Below are 22,131 nucleotides of genomic sequence, written 5' to 3'. Positions count from 1 at the left end.
CCAAGTTGTTTGTTCAATCATACAACACTTAAAGCTAAATGGTCCAGAGAAATCACTAGGGAAACTTTATTGGCCCATGATAAGTGTAAGTGAACGTCAAACCAGTCCCGCCTATTTTATATGAATTAATTCTAAAGGAGCTACTGTTGTGATTTCAGAATATTCGGCTTTTTGTGTCTTTGAATGTACAGGAATGCACGAGCCTGAATAATTTTTGGAAGCTGAGAACTGTTATCATCAGACATGTAATCTATTTTTTTAATCGGATTGTTTTAATCGTCTCCCCTCGCCTGCTCATCCTTCCTGTGTGTGCTTAATAATGCAGGACACTGTAGCTTTTTCTAATTTATCACTCCCTCCCAGCTGGACTTGAAGTGACAGATTTATTAGATAGCCATTTCAACTGCATGTAATACTGCCATTTGAGAGTCGGTCAGACTGACAGAGTCAAAGCAGCTTGATGACCTCTGTGATAATGACCAAACAGGAGGGAAGGACATTGAGGAACGAGGACAGGGAAGCTGATAAAGATACGTGGGGAGTAGTGTGGGTGGATGAAGAAATGTGGTCAGGATTGTCAAACATGAGGAGAGTGGAGTAAGAGAATTGTGGAAATTTCTGTTGCAAGATAAGTTGTATTTGTTGATCATTTATGTCACACTGTAAAACAATAGAAATAACAGAATACTGCACGTTGCAGATTGTAGCGTTCTTTTACATACATAATGAGGCCATTCTTTAATGTCTTAGAAAATCAGAAGATTGATGATACTCTCATGTCTGCTCTTTAAAGGGGAGATATTACGTAAGATTGACTTTTTGAATTTTATATCATGTTAAAATATTATTCTCTTATCAATATGAAACATGAAATTTTGCTTTTATACATACATGTTTGAGAAATCCTTGAACGTCCTCTGACAGCATTCCCTGAATGCTCTCACGAAGCACCGCCTTTTTCCAAAAAGCTCCTCCTTGGAGCTCCAGCTAACCCTCCACTAGCTCGGTAGAGCTGAACAGAACTGAGTTAAACTGCATTAAGTAGCAGAACAGGACCACACCCTAAGTGTCAGAACCTTTGAAATGTGTTTAACCCTTAGCCAGACTGATTTATGTCATTTCATCTGTTTCATGTGTTTTTGATTAGCCATGGTGTGTTGCTTTAAGGCTACTTTCTGTTGTTAGACAGGCTCCACTTGAGAGATTTGATAATTCTACAGGTCTGACAGTAATCACGGCTGGAAGTGGTTGATAAAATTAAACTTTTTTGGAGCAATCATATGTTCAAATAGGTTGGTTTAGATAACTATTTTTCTTCACCAATTGTGATCAGAAGAACAGTTGTATTGAATTATATTATTTTTTGCCTGACATTAGGATACATGTAATAATTTTAAACATTAAGTGTGAAAACATGCAAAGACTAAAAGAGGAAATTGTTAATGGGGATAATTGTGTTTTCATAGCACTGTTTCTATTTGGTTGTGTTTAGTAATCCAACAATAACTGAAACAAGACCTGCAAGGTTACAATACAAAATGTAATTCTAGTGGAGCAAAGTTCCCGTGTGAAAATATAACATTGTGTTTAGCTGCATTGGGTTCATTAGTGATGGTGTTGATTTTATGTTAAACTTTGCACAGATAAGTCCGAAACTAACACATTATCACATGTCTTTGCTGATCTGCTTGATCACACCAATTGCTAACATGCTTTCTGTTGCATATCTCATGATCGGTTCTAATGTGTTGCAGTTCCGTGCTCTATGCAAAAAATTTGTAATATTTATTATTTCTGTGAACTTACGCAGATCAACTTATGCTTTATCTAAGTAGCTGATGTGGAGTCATGTGACCTTTTACCTCTAATGAACCCACCACAATTACTGCCCCTCATCTAAAGTGGTGCAAAAACAAAGATGCTAATACGTATTCTATTCTACAAACTACTTTCGAATGGAAGCTGTTAGAAAACCAGGAAACAAAACAATACACCTTAATCCAGAGGTGTTAGAGGAAAGGTGGCTGAATTTGTTTGGCAATACATTAAAAATTATGTATCATTTTCCTTTCTCTTCAAAATTTCACACTATTTTTAAAGTTCTTTATCTTATCTTATCTTATCTTATCTTATCTTATCTTATCTTATCTTATCTTATCTTATCTTATCTTATCTTATCTTATTTTATCTTATCTTATCTTATCTTTTATTCAACATCGGAAAATTAGGATAGAGCCTGACAAAAAAGGCAGAGAAGAGCAATCTGTATGGCGCTGTGAGAACCATAATGTAAAGATGATTATGTTTAGAGCGTTGGGCTACAGAAAGAAGATATTTTGAAAGATAAATAAAAAATCATGCATGCATTGCATATAAATCCGTGTTATTTAACTTCCATCTTTTACAACAAAGGAGCATTAGATGAAAGATAAAGCCTGGTTAAAGAGATTCTCATTTTCTTTCCATCCTTCTAAAAGGGAAGTGGGCCGGGGGTACTCATTTTTCTCACGACCTGCTACCGGCCGCATCGAGAAAGGTGGGAGGAGTCTTTTTCTGTCTTCCTGACCTCCGTGGGCAGTACATATTGATATTATGGGTCTGTTACTGGTGCATGACTGCTAAAGGATGAAAAAACTGGGCGAGATCACTGACTAGCCGGTCCAATCGCGTATCGAGGTGTGCCTCCTTGGAGGCGGAGCCACGGTGGTTTGGGCGGTCCTTGAAGCGGAAGCGTGCCTCGGCTGATCTCTCGCTGTCATTCGGCCACGGTCGGTTCCAGGAGAGAGGGGCAGCCAAGAAACACACACAAGGATCGGCTGGCTCTGTAGGAAAGACAGCAAGCAAAAAATAACCCCAAGTCAAACGGACAATGAAACCGATCGAATAAGGCTCAAAAGGGAACCCTGCTCAGCTGCCACATTAACAAAGCTATTCGATGATCGAGTCCAGATCAGAGGCAGCAGATAGAGAGCTGTGTCATTGAGAGGCAGGACACGTCAGGAGAAGGGAGAGAGAGAGAGAGAGAGAGAGAGAGAGAAAAAAAAAGCTGACCGACTGCACTGTACGAGTCAGCTATTAAATCGCCTCTGAAAAGCTTTGCCTGCCGCACTCATCGCTTCAAGGACATCTTCTCGCTGTCAGCCCGAAGCAAAGGAGCTCGACAAAAAGGCATCTCCGAGGTCGAAGGGGGTGATCAGAAGGTGAAAATGATTTTTACTCGCCCGCATACACAGCCTGTCCAGCGAGCTAGCATCTGTGCTAACAGCCGTTAATAGCTAGCTTGCTAATGTTAGCAACGGATAAAAAAACTTCCCTGGTCACCTTTATAAATTATAACTGGCTGTATGTCAACGACTGTCGCAGGAGTATAAGGACAAAAAAATGAAAAATACATATTTTCTGGTTAGATGTGAAACGTTGTTCCCAAACTGAAACTTATCTTCGATTTAATTTGATCATAGTGTTTCCTGCTGACAGCTGTCAAAGCAAGGTCGACTGTTTTATTCCCAAACGTTAAGGCGGTTAAGTGGTCATATTTTAAACATTGTCCGATTGATTACGTTTGTGTGTTCGTGTCGTTGTCGTGCTGTTTGTAGTTCAATGCCTGTCAGCTAATTTGCCTTTCTGAAAACCTCCTCCTCTTTCTGCTGCCTGTTCTCGACACAGCAGTGTTTCTGGTTTTACGGGAGGCTGACTGGAGCTCAGCTGGGCTCTTACAAACTGGCAACGTCACGGGGTTATAATTAGCTAAAGATGGAACGTTGACTTGTTTTTTTCCTCGGTTGTATTAAGGGTCAGCTCATATGATCATGGTTTATTATTAGGTGTTCATAATTAAATTTAAATAACCGCTACTATTGACTATACTTACAGAATGCATATAAATGTATTTAGCACTTGTATAATAAAATGCCACTTCTAAATCTGTTTGCGACTGCTACAGGGATTCATTAAATAGAACATTTTTGGTAGACTCCCAATTTTTGTGAAACCTTTGACCTGCTGATTTTTCTTTAAAAGTCTAAATATCAATATACTAATTCAGGATCTTGCATCTTGGAGTAGTGTTCCTAGTTTATTAGCCGTGATGTCATTTTAAAATGTCTTGCTTAATACAAAATTTTTAAATTCTGTTTTTAACAACCATACCATCTGATGTTATTGAAGTAGTCTTGCAAGAGGAAATAAAATATCCCCTTTATAATTTGTACATGCTGTCAATTTCCACTATTTAACTATCTTTTATCCTTTGCAACATATGCCCTGTTTATTACAAAAAAAATAATAATAAATAAATAAAAAAAACAAAAAAAAAACCAAACAATTAGTTTCTACAGCTTAGATTTATATGAGCACTGTATCATCTTGCCATTGTTTGGAACTTTGGCAATATATGGGATGATATGAGAATAGCATTCAAATCATTTCATAGCCTTTCTGGCATTTCTGATCACTAATTATTTATGCTGGAACAAAGTTGACTTCACTTTGGGTGCATGAAAAGGCATTCTCAGGAAAACCAATTTTTAATAATCTTTTATTACACAAACAAAATGATGACATAGTTGACAACTGACTTTAGCAGTTTAGAAAATTATGTCTTCATAGCTGCCTTTAAATTAACAATAAATACAACCAATATTTCTAAAATTAGTCCTTTTGTGTGTATTTTCTCTGGAGAAAGTAGATTCTTACCTTTACTATTAGCTTTTGAAAAGGGTACCAACATTTCTAAATCCAGTTCCAAAAGCTCAAATGAACAAAACAAAGCCTTCCTGTTATCTGAAGAAAGTTTTGATGTCATCCACAGTTTAATATTGACTTGATATGTCTTGAAAATTGGAGTAGAGATGTCGTCATGACCAGGCTTGGTTTTCCTAATTGGTACAGTTCTAATTACTGTTAGCAGTATGACTTTTTCATGTGTTGAGGTACACAAATAACACGTTCACATGTTACTTAACTTTTTCTCAAAATAGCTAATTTTGACACCCTTATCACTGCAAGACTTGTGCCTCCTGGTAGTACCTACTTCTGATGTATTCATTTATAAGAAAAAAAGACATTGGATATTTGAGTTTCAGACTGATTGACCAATGAACCTGAAAACTGATTGATTCCACTGAACAACTGACATTAATGTAAGTCGATTTTGGTAGAAAGCATGTTTTTATGAAACTGAAAAGATTTTATTTATTTTTTATTTATTTATTTATTTATTTTTTCATTTTTACAGCTCCAAGTGACTTGGGACACTTCTTTTGTGTCGGAAAAGAGATCATATGTCATCATATTTTTGGACACAATAAAGTCAATTCAGAATTTCTGTTTGAGTAATGAGCCAGGAAGCTGAAAGATGTAGGTGTTTATATATAGACCCATTTTGAAGCAGGGGAAGCTAACCTCAGATTTTAATCGATAGTGCAAAATTTTTTAGGCAAGATATTCTTCTCACCATCTTATCTGAAAGAGAAGCAATATCCAATATTATATTACTTAAGTTAGGCTGCCACTTCTGAATTATGAACCCAAAAGCAAAAAAAGAAAACCTTTTATGTGATGATGTGGAATCACCAGTTGTGAATCCTAGATCCCTTGATATATTGGGCAATGAAGGACTGAGTGCTAACCTGCATGCCTTTCTGTTTGCTTTTTTCACAGTCTGACCAAAGAGATCGCAGAATAGCATTTGTTCTGGGGGGAGAGAACAAATGGGGGATTACGGGTTCGGAGTCCTAGTTCAAAACAACACTGGCAACAAGTCTGCTTTCCCGGTCCGAATCCACCCGCATTTGCAGCCCCAGCACCACCACCAGAATGTGTCTCAGAGCCCCGCTGCTTTCATAAACAGCACTACAGCCACAGGGAATGGCACTACGGGAGGTTCTCCCTGGCTCTTCCCTACCTCTGCCACCCACAACAGTGTGCAAGACGAAATCCTCGGGGGCGCAGAGAAGCCCAAAGCACAGCAGCAACAGGAAATGCAAGAAACTCAAGAAAAACAGCAGCAGTTATCTCCTGGGGGTCACCAGGAGACTGGGAGCGGTGGCGGGATAATTGCAGAACTGGAAAAATCCCGATCAGAGGAAGTCAAGACAGAGAACGGCACGTCAGAGGGCAGCAACGGAAAAGAGAAGCAGCTTCGTCTTGAGTCACCTGTCCTGACTGGATTTGATTATCAAGAGACATCTGGTCTAGGTGGAACAGGCCCGGTACAGTCGAGCACAACCTCGTCATCCCTTACTGGCTTTAACAACTGGTCAGCTGCCATCCCACCTGCACCATCAACAATCATCAACGAGGACGTCAGCTTTTTTAACCCAGCCTCTGCTAACAACGGGCCTCTGCTGTTCCAGAACTTCTCACACCACGTCAGCCCGGGGTTTGGGGGAAACTTCTCACCCCAAATTGGACCGGCTCCGGCCTTGTCCCAGCACCACCCTGCCCCGCCGCCTCACCCCCATTTCCAACACCCCCACAACCAACACCAGCAGCACCGACGCTCCCCAGCCTCCCCCCACCCACCACCACCCTTCTCGCACAGGAATCCGGCTTTCAACCAGTTGCCGCATTTGTCCAACAGCTTGAACAAGCCCCCATCCCCCTGGGGTCCGGCCAGCTACCAGAGCCCCTCTCCATCCCCTGGCTCCTCCACCTCTTGGAGTCCTGGAGGAGGCTACGGAAGTGGAGGCGGCGGCTGGGGAGGATCTCAGGGCCGAGATTATCGTCGTGGGCTTAATGGAGGGATGACTCCCATCAATTCCATCTCTCCACTGAAGAAGACCTTCCCTAACAACCACGTGGCATCCCAGAAGTACCCCAGAAACAGTCCCGCCGGCTTCAACCCAAAGTCATGGATGGATGATGGAGTAGGTCGTGATAACATTTTCCCTTTTCAGGTCAGTTTTCTTGTGATAATTTCACCAAACAATATTCTTCTAAGCTACCACTATGGCACTGCTGCTATTTTTAGAAATGGGGGGTGGCATGGATTTGCACAATTTGCTTGTTACTGTGTAAAAGCTGTCACTGGACTCTGCACTTTCACAGTTGAATGTCCCTTGTGGTGAGTCACATGGATATATCACTGCAGTGGCGTGTGCCACGTTGGTGGAAGGAGGAAGGGGAGGCAATGCTGGGAGGAGGATGGGTGAGGGGTGCATTTGATTTAGTCAAAAGATGGGGAATGGGAAATGGAAAAGGCAGCTAGGAATGAAGAGACGGAGAACGGCTTCAGTGAAAACGGTCGGAAATTACCAAGATAATCTGAATGAAACTAAATTATCTTCATGAGCCTGCCTGGTTAGTTGCTTCTTTGACGTAAAGGGTTTCAATCTGTTGTAGTTGCAAACATAATACTTATCCTCAGACAATAAAATGGCCCACATCATTTGGAGGAAGTTAGGATAAGCATGGAGATAGAAATCCACAAGAAATAATATTATTCATCAATACCACTATTAACAGTTGCTGCAGATTTATCCTCTACACATCCTTCATGAAAAACTCATACCACTGAGTCTTTCAGACTCTGTTGTATTGAGATCTTGTGACTCTGAAGGCCATGAGTGTACTGTAAATTCATTGTATGACTTAAACCAAAAACAGTTCAACAAGATAAGGTGATCTTTGTGATGTGCTGCTGGATTATCCTGCTGAAAGTGTCCATCAGAAGATGGATATGGTCAGCAACAATAAGAGTTAAAACAATGCTGTAGTGGTTACAAAGTGGCCCAAAATATGATTAGAAATATCCCTTTCACCACAAACACTGACCTGAACTGTTGTTTCAAGGAACGATGCACTTTCATATTGTTTATGTGAAATTCTGAAACTACTACATGAACATAATATGTTGTGCACTCAGAATTTATTTAACATGTCTGGGTAGGAGCAAATATTTATTTGAGCTTACTGTCATTTTCAAAACCTTTTCTGGGACGTCAGTAGTCTGTTCCTTCATTTACTTGCTCATAGAATACCTGCTGGTCAAATGTTGCTCGGGTCATCATTGGTGAAATATTTTGAGGGTTATGGATCAACTGTTTTGCAAGGCTGTATCTGTATTCTGTCAGCATGCTGGTTCCAAATTAAGTCAACTTAGTTTTTAACAACTCAGACCTTCCTAACTATTTTGTTAATTTTTCTCCATTTGCAATCAGTCAGTCACAGGGTTCCACAGGTTAAAATGGAAGGACTTTGTTCTGAGATGTCTTAACTTGCCTTGACTGTTTGTGTAGTTACATTGTAAACCTAAATCAACAATCTAACAGTCAGACAGCTACTGTAAACAGTAAGTAATCTTTGTTGGTGGGCTTCAGGTTTAGCAGTACATTTTTGGAAACCAAGTTTGACGTTGATAGCTAAAATCTTTCTTGTGGTTGTTAAAGCATTTTAGACACATTTTTAGTAAAAAAAAAAAAGGAAAGTATTGGTCTTGTTTTGTTTTATGCAAGCAGAAGGAAGAAGTTACTGTATTGCATTACATAATGATTAAAATGTTGTCACACTTTAAGTGTGTCCACTTCACTGCAGTCAGGGACATAAATATCAGAGAAAAAGAGAACATCATGACCATCTGTTTGAACTAATTAATACCACTATATATAAAGTACAATTATGTTTGTGTAGCTGAAATAACTTCCTTTCAACCTCATCACAAGTCTTCTTGTCTAAATCAATATCAAAATACAGAATTAGCATCCTGCTCTTTTTCATCCAAAATGTAATTTTACTCAAAGTCATGATTCAGTTTCTTGAATCCTTTTATTGCTGACATAATTTTCAAAGTACATATAACACTTTAGCTCGGATAACTCTGGCTAAAGTATTTATACTTCTTGATTTTTACTTTTTTTTATTTATTCATTTATTTATTTTCACATTTTGTCAAGTTACAACCAAAAATTACAATTTATCTTGGGCAGAAGTATGTGTTGTATGCACAAAGTAACATACTGGAAGGCGAAGGCAAACGACGCTCAACACAATGTGGGAGTATCCTTTAAAACAAGAAATCACCTGATAAGAAAATACACTTATGAAGTCCTCGGTTAGAGAACGTTAGTGAACAAACATCAGGATAAAGACTAAGGAATGCAATCATTTCTGGAAAGATTTTCAGAAGGATTAGGTGATAAAACAGTATTCCCAATCTTTAAACAAGAGATGGAGCAATGTTTCACCCATTTCCTGAAGCCAACTGCAACCAAGAAGATATTGCTATCAACCTACATTGGCAAGTTACAGAAATCCACTGACCAGCTGAAAGCAGTGGATTTCTGCTCAGGTGGGATTTTTGGAGTTAAAATACAATCCTGGTAGTTTAATTCCAAAAATCTGATAGATAATAGAAAAAAACCCATGTTGATTAGACTTGTTTCTGGTAGACTTTCAGATGTCTACACAGCAGACTTCTGAAAGATGGCTGGTCTGGCCAGGTGAGAAGAAAGTGAACTTCATGGCCTGCATGCAGAAATCTTTTGTGACTAAACACACACTGCACATCCCTCCAAACACACCTAACCCTTCTGACATCAGCATCCTTTGGGTGGATGCTTTTCTTCAGCAGGGCCAGCTTTCAGGGGAAGCTGGTCAGACTTGATTGGAAGATGGGTGGAGCAAAAGACAGGGAAATCCTGGTAGAAAATCTGTTGTGAAACAAAAAAGCTTTATCTTCTAGCTTGATGACAACCTGCAACACACAGCCAAAGCTATAACAGAATGGTTTACTCCACATGTTAATCTGCCTCCATGAACATCCATATCTAATTGAGAATCTAATTTAAGATAAATGCTATCCAACAGATTTAAATAGTCCTGACCAGTATTACAAAGTATTTACTCAGGGGTGCTGAATACACAGGCATGCTGCAAAACATGTGAACATTTTTTATAGCTTTCCTTTCAATTCACAATTATACACTGTTTTGTGTTGGTCTAACACCAAATCCCAGTAAGGGACTGTGTGGCTGTAGCTGCAGCTTGTTATGTGTGGCTGAAAGTAGCATTGTCCTCCTGGCATCTTGACTCTGTAAGGGCAGATTGGGCATGGGGCTGTGAATGGCTTTTCTGTGTGAAGGAGAGAGTTATGTAAATGCAACCTATTTGACAAAAACAACTAGACAATTTTACAATTAAAATGATCAACAAGTTGCAAGACTTAAAAAAATGGCTTAATCTAAGAAGGTGGCTTGTTGTCGCTGTCTGTTTTGGTCAGATGGTGCAGCAGGTGGTCTGTTGTTCATATTTGTATTCAGGATTTGTTTGGTAATAGACTTGGAACAAAGTGTCCAACACACTGGTGTTCTCGGATCTCTTGTGGTTCCATACTTAGTTTTAGAATTTGTCTTCATTGCTAGCCGCAATCCTCCCCGGTATGAACGGAGCAGGGATCTTAGCTGTCTTTTTGGGTGGTAAATTCCCTGAAGTTGATCTTGTCCATCTCTTCCTTCCCATCTTCAGCTGTACTTTCAGATGACCAACCAATCTCTATTTCTTTTAATGTGTTTTGTTGTATACTCAGCCCTTTTCATTTTTTCCCAGGCACTGGCACGCTCATGCTTAACTGACCTTCATCTGATAACTTGTACTTTAGGGAAGCAGTAATTAAAAGGGAATCTGATGGCAGTGCTGCTCGGATAACTCCGGCAGTTTCCCAGGCAACGACACATAGGTCACATTTTACTCCTCGGAGGTTCCAAAACACAAATCATTATTGATTTTCCCAAAAAAATTAATATTTGCTGTTATTCTTGCCATCGGAACTTTCTTTTGTGGCCCACTGGGAGTTATCTTTGGCTTATTTGTTTACCAGCCTTAAACAGATCTAAAGGAAATACTAAGATGGCTGCTACTAGACTTGTTATAAATATTTCAAACTTATTTTGCCAGTGTAACTTACCAGGCATTCAGATTTTATTATTTATATTTCCTTTGTTTTTTCTGCACATCAAAACCTCTGATCTCATTATGCAGATTGGCAACAGCTAGATGTAGCTGTGAATGCTTCCTCTGGAGTTTCTATTGTTTGCCAGTAGAAATTATGGAGAATGTTGTTCCAGCTAAACATTAGTACTGCCGGGGTTCATTTATTTTGAATCCTTTAGAAAGAAAAACTTAATCCCACTAAGCTTTAATCTTGATAGCGATTACCTTTGTGGAAGAATATTAGATGTTAGAATGTTGTTACATAACTCAGTTTCAGAGTGTTTTATTTGTCGGGGCAAATTTATTCTGTTGCAGTGTTAAAGCTGTTACTATAGAAACTATTGCTAAATGACAAACTCTTATGTAGTAAGTCATAACTACTAAGTCATATGTTACATTTATACTTATGTCTTAAAGTGATTAAATGACTGTTCAGTTTTTGCTTCTCCCTTTCTTTCTTCTAGATTCATGAATTTTATTTCTGATAAACACACGGGTAACATTTGCTGATGAATTCAGGCAGAGCTACAAACCGTGTTGACAGAGAAGCTCCAGTCAGTCTGCCATAGACTGGAATAGGACTGTTATCCTTGATTGATTTAAATTCTGGGAATCTTGAATATTTCATTAAAACTCAGGTCTCCCAATATTTATTGTTCTATATAAACACATACACTAACCTTACAGTGTGTGTTTCTTTTTTTAAGTTTAATAAAAAAAAAAATACAAAAAAAATACAAAAAAATCAGCCAAAGGTTAGCATGAGTTAAAATGCTGTATTAAAAAAATGTGTATAATTTCTCTTCTTTGTGTTAAGGATCAAAACTGAAATTGGCAATCAGACCACAAGGAAAACTGCTGAACTGTACCGGTTGGAAAACATTTGATCGATGCATAACTACCATATGATACAGGGAAGCATTACGTTTTGTGGAGAGACAAATATCCCCAAACTGTCACTCTTTACTAGAAACCTGAGAAACTTGCTCCTAAAACCGGATTACTGACTTTAAGTTGAATGTTTTTTGCTTGATTAAAATCCAAGCATTCTTCTATTATCCACAACTGACTCGTTCATCATTGAAGATTAAATTTTTTAAAGAATTCTACCTGAAAAACAGGCATTTTAATGGTTCCTAGAAACCCAATATTACTCTTACGGCGCATACGGCATGCTTTTGAGAGGTGTTGAAGTTGGGTAACCTTTGTATAAAAACACGCAAATCACATGCCAGAGCTTAAAAATACTAATTTATGTTTTCAATTGTATTTAACTTGTTTATGTTAGATATGTTAAGTTATTTTTCATAATTTATGTTGGTTTTACATTTAAATCCAAGTTTAGTTTACTAAAACTCAGATAAACCCTGTTATAGCTAATATTTAAAGCAATATCTTAAAAAATAGATGACAACGTATCTCATAAGTTCCATCAGAATCAGCTTTGGACAATTTATTTTATTCCCTTCAATTTAGTTTAATTTTCAATAAGATCTGAAGTTTTCTTGTTTTATTTTTAAAAAACATCCTTTCTGTACATGTTTTTAGTCCAGATTACAAAATGCAACACAAGCTCCCAGGTTTTAGTAAATTAAACAGGACAACAGTTTGTGAACTAAACGGTCCCCATGAGGAACCGATGTCACACTTTCCCACTGTAAGCTCTCCAACTGCTTCACATACTTCCCATTTTAGCACCGACGCGGCAGATGAGGGATCAACGGCTTTTGCTTTACACTCGTCATTGTTTGGCCTTTCTAAGCTTACTGAAACTACAGTCTCACTCTGCTGCTTGATTGCATGTTTTCAGATCGATAGGTTTTTACAGAGCTGTTTTGGATTGTTCATTTGGAATGGGTTTTCTTTAGAAAACGGAGCTTTATAATGGGTAACTGCAAGGATCAAACCTCTTTGTTTGCCTCATGCCTTGGATTTTTGTACAATAGTAAATGAAAAAAACACTATTTTAAAGTTGTTTGAAGCACTGTAGTGTGTGGAACGTTTCCCTGCACCACTGAAGCTTTCAAATATTAGCACAGTGTAATACTCAGAATGGGCCTGTATCCAGCCGAGCTACTGCTAATGCCCTGTTCAACCAGTATGTGCTTTTTAACCAAACATTTTTACTTCCATATAGTTTGGTTTAGCTTCTCTTTCATGTTGCTTCTCCCCTGAATCCTCACCTGTTCGACCTGCTGTTATGTCAGGTGCACACACTGGGCTGATTTGGACTGAAATTTGGCTTGTGACCAGGTCAAGACCTGCAGGGCTTGAAGGAAAGTGAGCCAGGCCAGGATATTGTCTCAGTAAGCCACCTGCATTACTGTTGGTTACTGTTCCCCTCTCACTGTTTGTGCAGCTCAGAAACCTTCCAACATATAAAAGGACATTATTAAACTCTCTCCTCAGTTCAGTGCATATGCTTTATGTGAATAAAATATATATTTTTGAAAATGACATTGCTTGCCCCTGTGGTATTTAAAAATTTCCCAGGAAACACATCAATCTTTGTATAAATTTAATTGATTTTACACAGTGAGTAGAAAAGTGGGGAAATATAGTTGACTACGGTTCAAAGTTTATTTTTTTGCTGGATCAAATGCAGAATAAAAAAAAACATTAATATTGTGTAGACGTGTGATGAGATCCATCTGACCATCATGGCACAATGGGGACAACCATTCAGATGGAAGATGAGTCAGTCAAATAACCAATAAGGACTGAGTGTGCATTTTTCTAAAAATATTGCCAAAGCAGAATGGGTAAGTTACTATGTAAAGTACTCCATTCCAAAGAAATGTAAGGATGAGTGGTGATGATGAGAAACAGGACCTTGAAGACCTTCCTGCTTGTTTTAAATGAACAGTACACATTTTAGGGACAGATGCCAAAGATACTGTAAGTGCAAAGGTCATATAACAACATGCTTATAGCAAGCTGATAGCATATTTAATTCATGTCCTTTCCATCAGTTGCAATTTTTGCTGACTAGTTTGTAGTTGCCATCAGGAGATTTGGTGTACCTGATATTTTAGTAATTGCCAACAATAACACCCAATGGAATCAAAGTTCTTAACAAATAGCACCAAGCCAACATTTTATAGCGTTTAGCTATACTGCATTTTATTTAACATGAAATCCAGGCCAAATTAATTGAAACATCACCCTTTTTAGTTTTTAAAAAATATTTTTTAAATGGCACATATGAATTCATATGCTTGCTTAAGCAATGATCATCTGTCGGCCATACGTGGCCTTGATAGAAGCGTGGAAAGTAGAACACGATTCATACTGTGAAACATGGTGGTGACAGAATCATGCCACGGGGATGTTTGTATTCAGCAGCGGCACTGAAGCCAGTGAGTTGTTGGAAATATGCAAGTGGTTAAATTCAAGACAATCCTGCCAGAAAGACGTTTTGGCCAAATTAATAAAAAAATCACTCATTTTTAAAAAAATTTTCCAGTTTGAACTTAAATAAACTTAACATGTATCTTGTTGGACATTATTTAGCTAGATAGAAATTAATAAAAATTTGCTTTAATACTTCATACTAAACTGAATTGAAATTTGTAACAGAAATGTCCAATGAGATACTAGGTCTGTAAGGTAACGTGTAGGAGGGATGCATACTTTAGAGAATTTGTTGTCGGGGTTTTGTGCGAGTTTTGAGTAGAGTATCATATTAGAGTATGACACTCTAATCATACTCTAAATGATTAGAGTATTTGTTCAGCGCTAAACTTAGAGTTGAACAAATACTGCTGTAACTTAGCCATTCCTGTTAAAACTGCCCTAAATTCACTCATGCACACACTATTGAGCTTTTCAGCCAACACTGAGCAATTGGTTGGTTTTGAGAGTTGGGAGTATTTTGTGTCATTATGGGTCTTTGAAATATTCGACAAGGAGGGATGCATACGTTAAGAATTTCTTTTTCCTTTTTTTTATTTTAACACATCCTGCGTTGATGTACACAACCTACTGCTTTCAGCCTCCTAACATATCAGTAACTGAGCTCATTTCATCTGCATCTGCTTCTAGGGTTACTTTCTGTTTGAAAGAATAAAAAAAGAACCTACTATTCATTTACATTGGTTTCTTTTTGCTGTTATACTGCACCCAATTTTGGATCCAGTTTGGGTATATGCAACTGTGTCTATAGTTACACCCCAAGTATTACTACAAAGTGTACTTTCCATCTTTTCACTTCTCTATGGTTGTTTTTCCAGAGGGAATTGACTCTAAACAGAACAGAAACCACAGACAGCTTCACATGCAAAACCTTTGCTGTTTTCTTTTCTTTCTCTCTCTTCATTCCAAGGTGATTTAGCTCTTCACCTGCAAATGTTCTTATGCATATGGTTATTATATGATAGTAACAAACTAAAATGGAAACTAATGGATGTTTGTGAAAACAAAAGTAATTGTGTGATATGTGCTTGCCAAACTACAGAATATTTTGAGCAGCACAATAGCAAGCTTGCAAATGTCATCTGTACCTTGTGTTTCCAACTGAGTGGTCTAAGCTGCCCAACTCTGCTCTTTAAAGCCTCATTGTAGCCTCTTCACACCCCTGGCAGACGCTTGAAAACAGGAAGACAGAGCATCTCTCTGCACATGCGTGTCTGTGCTGGACTCCTAATTAGTCCCAAGCCTATGGTTTTCTCCACGTGTTTTGATAAAGGAAGAAGGCTAAGCAAAGCGTCGCTCCTACCAGGAGTCAGTTAAGGTTGAACTAATCCTAGAGCTGAACAAATACTGCTGTAACTTAGCCACTCCTGTTAAAACTGCCCTAAATTCACTCATGCACACACTATTGAGCTGTTCAGCCAACACTGAGCAATTGGTTGGTTTTGACAGTTGGGAGTATTTTGTGTCATTATGGGTCTTTGAAATATTCGACAAGGAGAAATGGCATCAAAAGCGCAATCTGCTTCCCTTTCCTGCCCTCCTTTCTGTTCTTTTTACAATGCTTTGCTTGCCTTCCTTTTTCATTTTTGGTTTCCTTTCTCTTGTTGTTGCCTTTTTATAAGTGACCGGAGGTTAAAATTTCCAACTTAATCACTTAATCACTACAAGAGGTAGTGATTCAAACTACCTCTTGACTATAAAATCCTTGAATCTCATTTAGATCCAGAATTTTCATTCTTCATTACCTGTCAGGTAACAAGCATAAAAAATGCTTCCTCTTGCATTATATCTATCTGTGCTACGCCACACAGTGTAAATCTGATGAAATATTTATACTTGATGTTGCAAAAATTCTTATCGGGGTTTAAATTCCAACCTCTTATTCTCTTTTTAATTAAACAGAAGCAGCTTTAACGCATTTTAATTCGGAGAACATTTTGCTAGATTTTAACAGGTGCCTGACTTGTCAGCTGCTGATGATGAATAACATGTAAAATTAGCAAGTCTGGACTCTGTGGTGCAGAGTGCCTAAATTCTGAAGGTGCTATGGTAAAACGGTATGCTGGTCTCTTCACGAATATGTCATACTTTACAGTACACATGGGGTCATTGCAAAAGACCTGTACTCTTTATACTTTTTCACAATTCATGACGTCATGTCAACAGACTTTGTATGTTATTGGGATTTGATATGATGGAGCACAGATATTGTGATGCATGCCACAAATGCATACAAGTGTGGCATATATTTCTTTTTAGCTCTCTTAATTATTTACATTAATTAGATCCAATACATCCAGTAGACTTCTGAAGTGTTTTAACTAGTAAATTTAATCTTTGGCTGCATTCATATCACACCAGCCCTGTTTGGTCTGTTTAGTTGTTTGCTCAGGAAGTCCATTTCTTTTTTCGGAGAGGTGTGAATACACAATCAAACTCTGATGCAGACCAAAAAAGCGAAGTGTGATCCGCCTAAAAACCTTGATCTGGGTTTGGTTGGAATGAACGCCAAGTGGACTGGAGACCGCTCCAAAGTTTGGAAGCGGATTAAAGAGCAGGGCATTCTGGTTAAATACAACCAAAACCAACACAGATATCTAATGCTAGCTGTAGAAATGGCTTGTAGTCTTTTGCCAAAAAAAGAGAAATCCTACTACTGCTAAAATCTGAAGTCACTCCACTTGAGAACTTTCACAGTTGATAAGATTTAACTATCAAATACACATTTCTATTAAAAATAATACAATGTAAATCTATTTCCAGCAAAGCAGTAGGTCAAAGTTTTGCCAAACAGCTTATCAATGCATAAACTTTTTTGCAGTGCTGGTAATTTTAAATGTTTTGGGAGCATTGCCCAGGTTTGTAAATTTTCTACAGGGAGTCCACAGGGCTATAAAAGGTATTAAATTTAACTTAAGAATTTCTGTATTGTACCGTCAGTGCCTTTTTATTTCAGTCAAAGAAATTACCTAAAAGAAGTAGGATATCCTTTCTTCCCTCCGTGTCTCTAAATGTATGAGTGTACAGGTGAAAGTAGTATATGTCATGATCCGCGTTTCTGTGTATTTATTTTTAAGGGGTTTTCTGTGTTCAGTTTTTGTACTGTGAGTCTCTGTTGTCTCTGTGCCTTCCCCATTGATTGCTTCCCAGGTGTGTCTGGTTACCTGATTACCCTCCCTGTGTATTTAAACCCACCTGTTGTCTTTGTCTCTTGTCGGGTCCTTGTCTATGATAGTTCGTCTGCCGGCACAGTTGAACTGTTTAGTCCTGTGTCGCCATTAGCTCGTCGCGCCAGTCTTTGTTTAATTCAGTTGCTACCGGTGCTGAGCCTCTGTGTTTCCGCTCTGCCGTGCTGCCTGAGATCTGGACTGTTTTTGAGCTATTCTCTTCATTAAATTAATCATCTTCGTCTCAAGCTGGGTCCCTGCGCTCATCCTCACCACCACCAACCACAACTCATGGCAGTATAGTGCTTTCACCTAAAAAGAAAAATGTTCCTACATCACAATAAGGATGATTACAATTAATATTCATCAATGTGTTAATAAGCACCTGTATATGTATCCAAAGTTTCATTGTTATTTGGCCTGATAAGACACTTCCCACCAACCAGTCATCATAAAAGATAATCTCCTTTTTAGTGTGGACTACCTCACCATCATTTTATTTATTTTTTCAGATAGGATGAATTATTCAGTACATCTCAGAGGTACAGTTAGCTCAGCGTAGGATGTATGTTTTAGGTCATGGTGAAAGATTCATAAATTGTAGCATGCGCCTGTTGTCTTGCAGTGTGTAGAAATGAACCCTATTGCACCGTGTTTTTTGCTGACTCATCTTATTAAAAGGCGTGTCATGGCTTTTAGCCTCTGTTTAAATCCCATACCCGGCCACAGACGGTATAGAGTGAGATAGTTTATTGATCCTGCAACACATCTTTTTTTTTTTTTTTTTTCTGCTCGAAGCGAACAATGTAGCAACAAATGACAAACTATGAGCTAAACCTATGACATTTTCTAACTGTGGGCAATTTCTCATGGACTCACGACACGGACTGCCTTGTAAATTGAGTCTTTCTCATTTCAGATGTCCTCAAATGTATCTGTGCATGCCCTTCAAGCTGTCATGTATAAACACTTTGCTGGTCAGCTGCCCAGTTGTTGAGTTACAAGACTCACAGATCTGATGATAAATCACCCTCACCTTACTTCTCTGGGCTGAATTTTACCAGCTGCAGAGCACAGTCCATGCTGATTGTACCAAAGCTACAGAATGAATTCAAAACACCAAGGACAAATATAACAGCAGCATTATTTCAAACGACGGTGGCTGTGTTCGAGAATTGCTTCAGCTTCCTTGTATCTGTTTATTGTGGTTTGGGAATTTGGTTTGATTCCAGTTGTAAGGTGCTGTTCTTTTGCAGATCTGTATTTAATGTTTGTTTTGTTTGACCTGAAGCAATGGCCCAAGCCTTGCATATGATACTGTGGAGGATATGAGAGAACAGAAGACCCAGTTTGGCTTGTATTCCCGTGCTGATGTTTGTTTTGAGGGAGCGAGTTGTGCGCTGGGTGTGTTCTACCATGTCAGCTCTGTTTTTGCAGGTTCTTTCAGTTAGTGTGGGAAATCTGCTCTTGTACAAATCTAAAATTTTGGTTACAGCTCGGCGAGTTGGGGTGTTTGTTTTTCAGACATTTGTAGTGTGTTGCTTTCATATCCTCCAAGCTTTTTCTAATTTTGTCACATTACAGGGACACATGTTAGTGAGTTAGAATTTCATGGGAACAATACAAGGTTGTGCATAATCTTAAAATGGATGGTAAAAGTGTAATGTACTTTTGTATTTAGCCCTATGAATAAATCTCTTAGAACGACCATGTGCTGTAATTACAGCTGCAAGAATTTCCAGTGTACGCCTTTGCAGGCTTTCTTTCCCTCCAGATTTTGAATTTTACACATTCCTTTACGTTGGCTCAGTCAGATTAAAAAAAGAGAGCATTTTTACATTAGCTTTTAATTCTTACCACAGATTCTTTATTAGATTTCTTGTAGGTCTGGACTTTGACTGGGCCATTTTAAAATATAAATATACTTTAATCTTAACTGTTATATTGTAGCTCTGGCTGTACATTTAGGATATTTGTTCTGCAGGAGGATAAACTTTGTCCCACCTCTGAAGGCTTTTGTTGGCTTTGAACTTCTTGTAGGGTTCCCCTGTATTTAACTGCATCTGTCTTTATATCGATTTTGATCAGGTTTCCTGTTCGTCCTAAAGCAAAGCATTCTGACATCATAATGCTGCCACTTCCATGTTCCTCTGTGGGGATGGCATATGCAGTGTGATGTGAAGTATAACAAAGACTGTCCCCTGGATGAGGAAATTCTGACCAGGACTTTGGACTCGGAGCTTACCGAGCAGCCCCAACTTTAGTGTGCAATATGACTGCCACATATGTTGAATGTAGTGAAAGCTGCCAGAATAAACAATTTAGATGCAGTTTGTAGCGTGTTAGGCCAGTGGCCAGCATAGTGTTGTAAAATGTTTATTTGTATTTATTTGTTTATGTTTAAATGCATAAAACAATGAGAAATGCATTATTGGTTAGTATTGCTAATGGCAGTTAGCGACTTGTAAAATTTACTCAACTTGTGGGTGACGTCATTACCAGATCCCAGCTCTGATCAATGAGACAAACTGAATTAGCTCCACACATCATACTTTCAACTCTTATCAGGTTTTTTGTCCCTGCTAGAAAATAGCAAATACTGACAGCATTATTCTTCCACCTTGGTTCACAGTAGGAATTGTATTTCCAGGGATTATTTCCAGAGATAGTTTCTTTTATGGAAGTTTTCTATTCATTAGAAAAGTGACTACCAAGACTATCAATTGAGTCCTCTGAAATTATTTTAGGAGTAAATGTGGCAGAATGCATATTCACGACACACTTTTCAAATTTTTACTAATAAAAATTTTGAAAACCATGTATCATTTCCCTTCCTTGTTACAGTCATGAGTTTCTTTGTTTGTGTATCACACCAAATCCTAAAAAAGCACACTGAAGGATTTTGACCGTAAAACTACAAAACTTCGGATGGTGTTAATACTTCTGCAAGGCACTGTAACTACGCTCTTTAACCCGTCAGACACATAAAGTAGCTTCTGAGTTTAGAAGCGGCTCCAAACTCCAGGGAGGGGATGAAAAAGTGAGGTGCCTGCTTGGCAGAGCGTGGGTCATGTGGTTCACAGAAGTAGGTCTGTTTTTCTGAACCCTGTAGCATTTAACCCCTGTGGAGTTCATGGTAACAGAGTACGCTATGAGCTTTGCTTTCCACAGTGCCTTCACCCTCAGGCTTTCTTTACTCACTTAAGCTGCAGTTCTCCAGGATTTTAACCTGGTGTTTAATAAATGCTAGAAAATCCCAAGACAGTTGCATAGACTCAACTACAGTATTGCAAGTGAAAAGTGGAGCTGTGCATCTATATTACTTATGTTGACTGGTATGTTGGGGTTATTCCTCTTGTGCAAGTTCTGAGCTTTACCAGTCACCGTGGCAGTCTCTGTACAGTGTTGTTATTGTCAAGATTTGTTTCATACTTTCCACTTGTTTTTCTTTCCTTGTTTTTCCAATCACAAGGCATATAGGCATGACAAAACTGAAACTGTACAGGACAATACAATAAAACCCTAAGAAGGAAGTATCATACTATATTTGCTTGTATTCTCAGTGGGTGAGTTAGTGTGTATCCACATCAATATTTGTATCAGCTGGTAAGAAGCTGATACAAATATCGGCTTTGTACAATACAGATATTGCTGATACAATACAAATATTGTATTGGCTTGTTCTGACACATCGGTAACGGTCCAATAAGTGTCAGGTGATATGACAATGATGGAGTGCAGGATGGTGGCGTTTAACCGAAGTAGAGAAGTCATGAAGTTTGTCACTCCTGCACTTTCCAAAGTAGAGTGGAATATGCACTCTACTGACAGATGGTTAAATATCATCTATCAGCCAATATCGATATCGGCCCAAAATGTCCTGGCCAGGATTTTAAATTGTTTCACTTGTCCCCATTACTGATGTAAGTCATTTAACATAACAAAGTTTCTGAAACCAATTTTCAGTCTGACACTTTTTTTTTTTGTAAAACCCGTCTTCTGTATTTGCCTGAAAACATATTAGCTTAAGGAGCCATAAAATGACACCACATTTAATCTTGTCCTGAATATTGCTCTTTCATTAGTTGCTCCACCTCAGGCTATTTAAACTAAAGAAGTGGCCTTAATGTTCTAAAAATATGTCACTTAAAAGTGAAGGCTTTACCATGTGTTTATAAAGATACACCTGACTGGATACAGACAGGTAATACTTTATGCCCAATAAACTTGGCTCTTGCTCCTGCTAGCTTCCATTTTATGTTGATCAGTTTCTTTCTTGTTTTGATGTGACTCTGATAATTTCCCACATTGTCGTCTATAGAAAAAAAAAAAAAAAAAACATATAGGAAAACTGAGCATTTTGCTTTAAATTGTGTAAACTTTTTCGACTGGTTTAAAGTGATTTCAGTGACCACATCATAGAGCAGGTGACATCAGACAGGATGCAGCAGCAGATCACACAGTCTCCGCTAGCTTGTTGGGGAACCTACAGATACATTTTTGAGCAAAATCTTTCCTGATTTAGTTACTGTTTTTGCAAGATGTGTTTCAATTTTGACAGTTTTTGTGACATTCTATAGGGCAATTAAAAAAAATAAAAAAATAAATAAATATATATATA

General features: G+C 38.3%; 1 protein-coding gene across 3 annotated transcripts in view; it reads left to right on the top strand.

Annotated features, from left to right (window-relative positions):
- The first annotated feature begins 2,702 nt into the window (after positions 1 to 2,702).
- The window catches only part of cpeb4b (cytoplasmic polyadenylation element binding protein 4b), a 37,017-nt gene continuing 17,588 nt past the window's right edge, over positions 2,703 to 22,131 (top strand). For all 3 annotated transcript variants that reach the window (XM_016672078.1, XM_007552941.2, XM_007552935.2), the window contains exons 1-2: positions 2,703 to 3,200; positions 5,662 to 6,899. In XM_016672078.1, the coding sequence (XP_016527564.1) occupies positions 5,712 to 6,899 (1,188 nt within the window). In that variant the 5' untranslated portion in view covers positions 2,703 to 3,200; positions 5,662 to 5,711. The remainder of the gene's footprint in view (positions 3,201 to 5,661; positions 6,900 to 22,131) is intronic.

This window comes from Poecilia formosa, unplaced genomic scaffold (assembly GCF_000485575.1).
Source record: "Poecilia formosa unplaced genomic scaffold, Poecilia_formosa-5.1.2 Scaffold3, whole genome shotgun sequence".
Lineage (NCBI taxonomy): Eukaryota > Metazoa > Chordata > Actinopteri > Cyprinodontiformes > Poeciliidae > Poecilia > Poecilia formosa.
This window is presented reverse-complemented; position numbering and strand designations above follow the sequence as displayed.